The sequence below is a fragment of the Chrysochloris asiatica genome, unplaced genomic scaffold (genome assembly GCF_000296735.1).
Source record: "Chrysochloris asiatica unplaced genomic scaffold, ChrAsi1.0 scaffold00015, whole genome shotgun sequence".
Lineage (NCBI taxonomy): Eukaryota > Metazoa > Chordata > Mammalia > Afrosoricida > Chrysochloridae > Chrysochloris > Chrysochloris asiatica.
This window is the reverse complement of record NW_006408533.1, coordinates 11,096,878-11,098,866: the sequence shown is the minus strand read 5'-3', so window position 1 is coordinate 11,098,866 and position 1,989 is coordinate 11,096,878. Positions and strand designations below refer to the sequence as shown.

Genomic DNA, 1,989 nt, shown 5'->3' with positions numbered 1-1,989 from the left:
CATTTTGTTGTACATGGGATCACTATGAGTTGGAACCAACTTAACAGCACCCAATAACAGCAAAAGAGATTTGCGTGTGTAGCTTGATTTAAAGTCACTTTTCTGTATCCACTTTACTGCTCCTTACTAGCAATACCAGAAGAAACCCAAGGAAATAAAGTTTGAAATTCAGATAGTTGTTCATTATTCAAGAATAATTCTAGTGAAAGGTTCTTTGGCAGTTTTCTCTGGCATTGTCAACAGTAGTTATCATTTTGTATTATCTGTAGTCTTACTTATCCATCTTCTTGTTTATGATTTCCTCTAACAATGGAGTTTTTTATTTTTTTTAAAGAGATGATCTACTGTTAAAGACTAGAACTGATTTTTTCCTGTTTTTAAGTACCGTCAGGTCGGTTTTGACCAATAGCGACCTTGTATAGGCTTGAACTGCCAACCTGGTGGTCAAACTGACCAAGCAGTCTAATGCATTTAACCTGTAGTGCCACACCAAGATTCCAAATTTTGCTTGTTGTTGTTGTTATGTACTGTGGAGTCGGTTCCGACTCATAGCAACCCTGTACAGCCTTTGTGAGGCTGTCAATCTTTACGGGAGCAGAAAGCTCATTTTTCTCCCTCAGAACAGCTGGTAGTTTCGAACTGTTGACCATGAGATTAGCAGCCCAATTCATAATCACTATGCTACTAGAGCTGATTTTTGCTTAGGAAACTCTAAAAGATTTTTATAACGACATTAAACCTTATTCATTTTCTTTCTAGATGGTAGATCGTGTACTGGGACCCTTGCTGTGAACATTGAAGATGTGAATGATAATCCACCAGAAATGGTTCAAAATGATGTAACAATTTGCAAACCAAAAATGGCCTATACTGAAATTTCAGCTGTTGATCCTGATGATGTTGTCAATGGCCCTCCGTTTTCCTTCTCCTTGGCAAATGCTTCTCCAGAAATCAATAGAATATGGACCCTCACACATGTGAATGGTATTTAATACAAAACAATGATTTATATTCTTTTAAATAACCAGTAATGTCTATACAATGGATTTATTATTACTTATACAAAGCATAAAGTAAAATTGATTCTCATTAACATATTTTAGAAGGTAACTTAATCTTTTACAGATATACAGTGGGTTAAGCATTGGGCTGCTAGCCAAAAGTTTGGTGGTTCAAACCTGTGAGCCTCTCCTTGGGCAAAAGATGTAGCAGTATGCTTCCTTAAAGGATTTTTTTTCTCAGAAACACTGCAAAGTTGTTCTATTCCATCTTATAGAGTGGCTATGAGTTAGAATTAACTTGACACTTGTAGGTTTGGTGTTAAATTATAGAGCTTACATAAATGAATGTTCAGTGGTGCAAAGGGTTGAGGTGCTAACTGAAAGGTTGAAGATTTGACTCTACCATACTCAATGGCACACAATAAAAATAGAATCAACACAAGCAGCTCAGAAAAAAAGCATACTGATCTAATTCTAAAAAGCGTATTAAGCACATTTCCACTTTGACACACTTGGGGTGATCATGAGTCAAATTTATGACAGCTCATAAATTTTAGAATATAGAAGGAAATCATGATTTTTATAAGGGTAAAATTTCTATTTACAACAAGCACAAGAAAGCTTTGTTAAAAATATTTGATATGCAATCAATTATACAAAAGTTTTTGTTGTGCTTTTAAAATAATTCCAGTGGGGTAACTAGGAAACAGAAGGTGTGCAGTTTAAATTGTGCTATAGAAAGATCCCCACCACTTGTCTGTTGGTTTGTTGTACTGTGGTGGCTTGTGAGTTGCTGTGATTCTGAAGGTATGCCACGGGTATTTTAAATACCAACAGGGTCACCCATGGTGGACAGGTTTCAGATGCGCTTCCAGACGAAGACAGAGTAGGAAGAAGGAGTGACAAACTACTTCCAAATATTTAGTCACTGAAAACCTTATGAATAAGAGATAAACACTGTCATATAGTGCCTGAAAATGAGCTCCTC

The 1,989-nt window shown here is 36.1% G+C and overlaps 1 protein-coding gene across 1 annotated transcript in view; it reads left to right on the top strand.

Moving 5' to 3' along the window:
- DSC3 (desmocollin 3) overlaps positions 1–1,989 on the top strand; it is a 64,868-nt gene that overhangs the window by 39,133 nt on the left and 23,746 nt on the right. Inside the window, exon 12 of the mRNA XM_006835123.1 lies at positions 760–984. Coding sequence (XP_006835186.1) covers positions 760–984 — 225 coding nt within the window. The remainder of the gene's footprint in view (positions 1–759; positions 985–1,989) is intronic.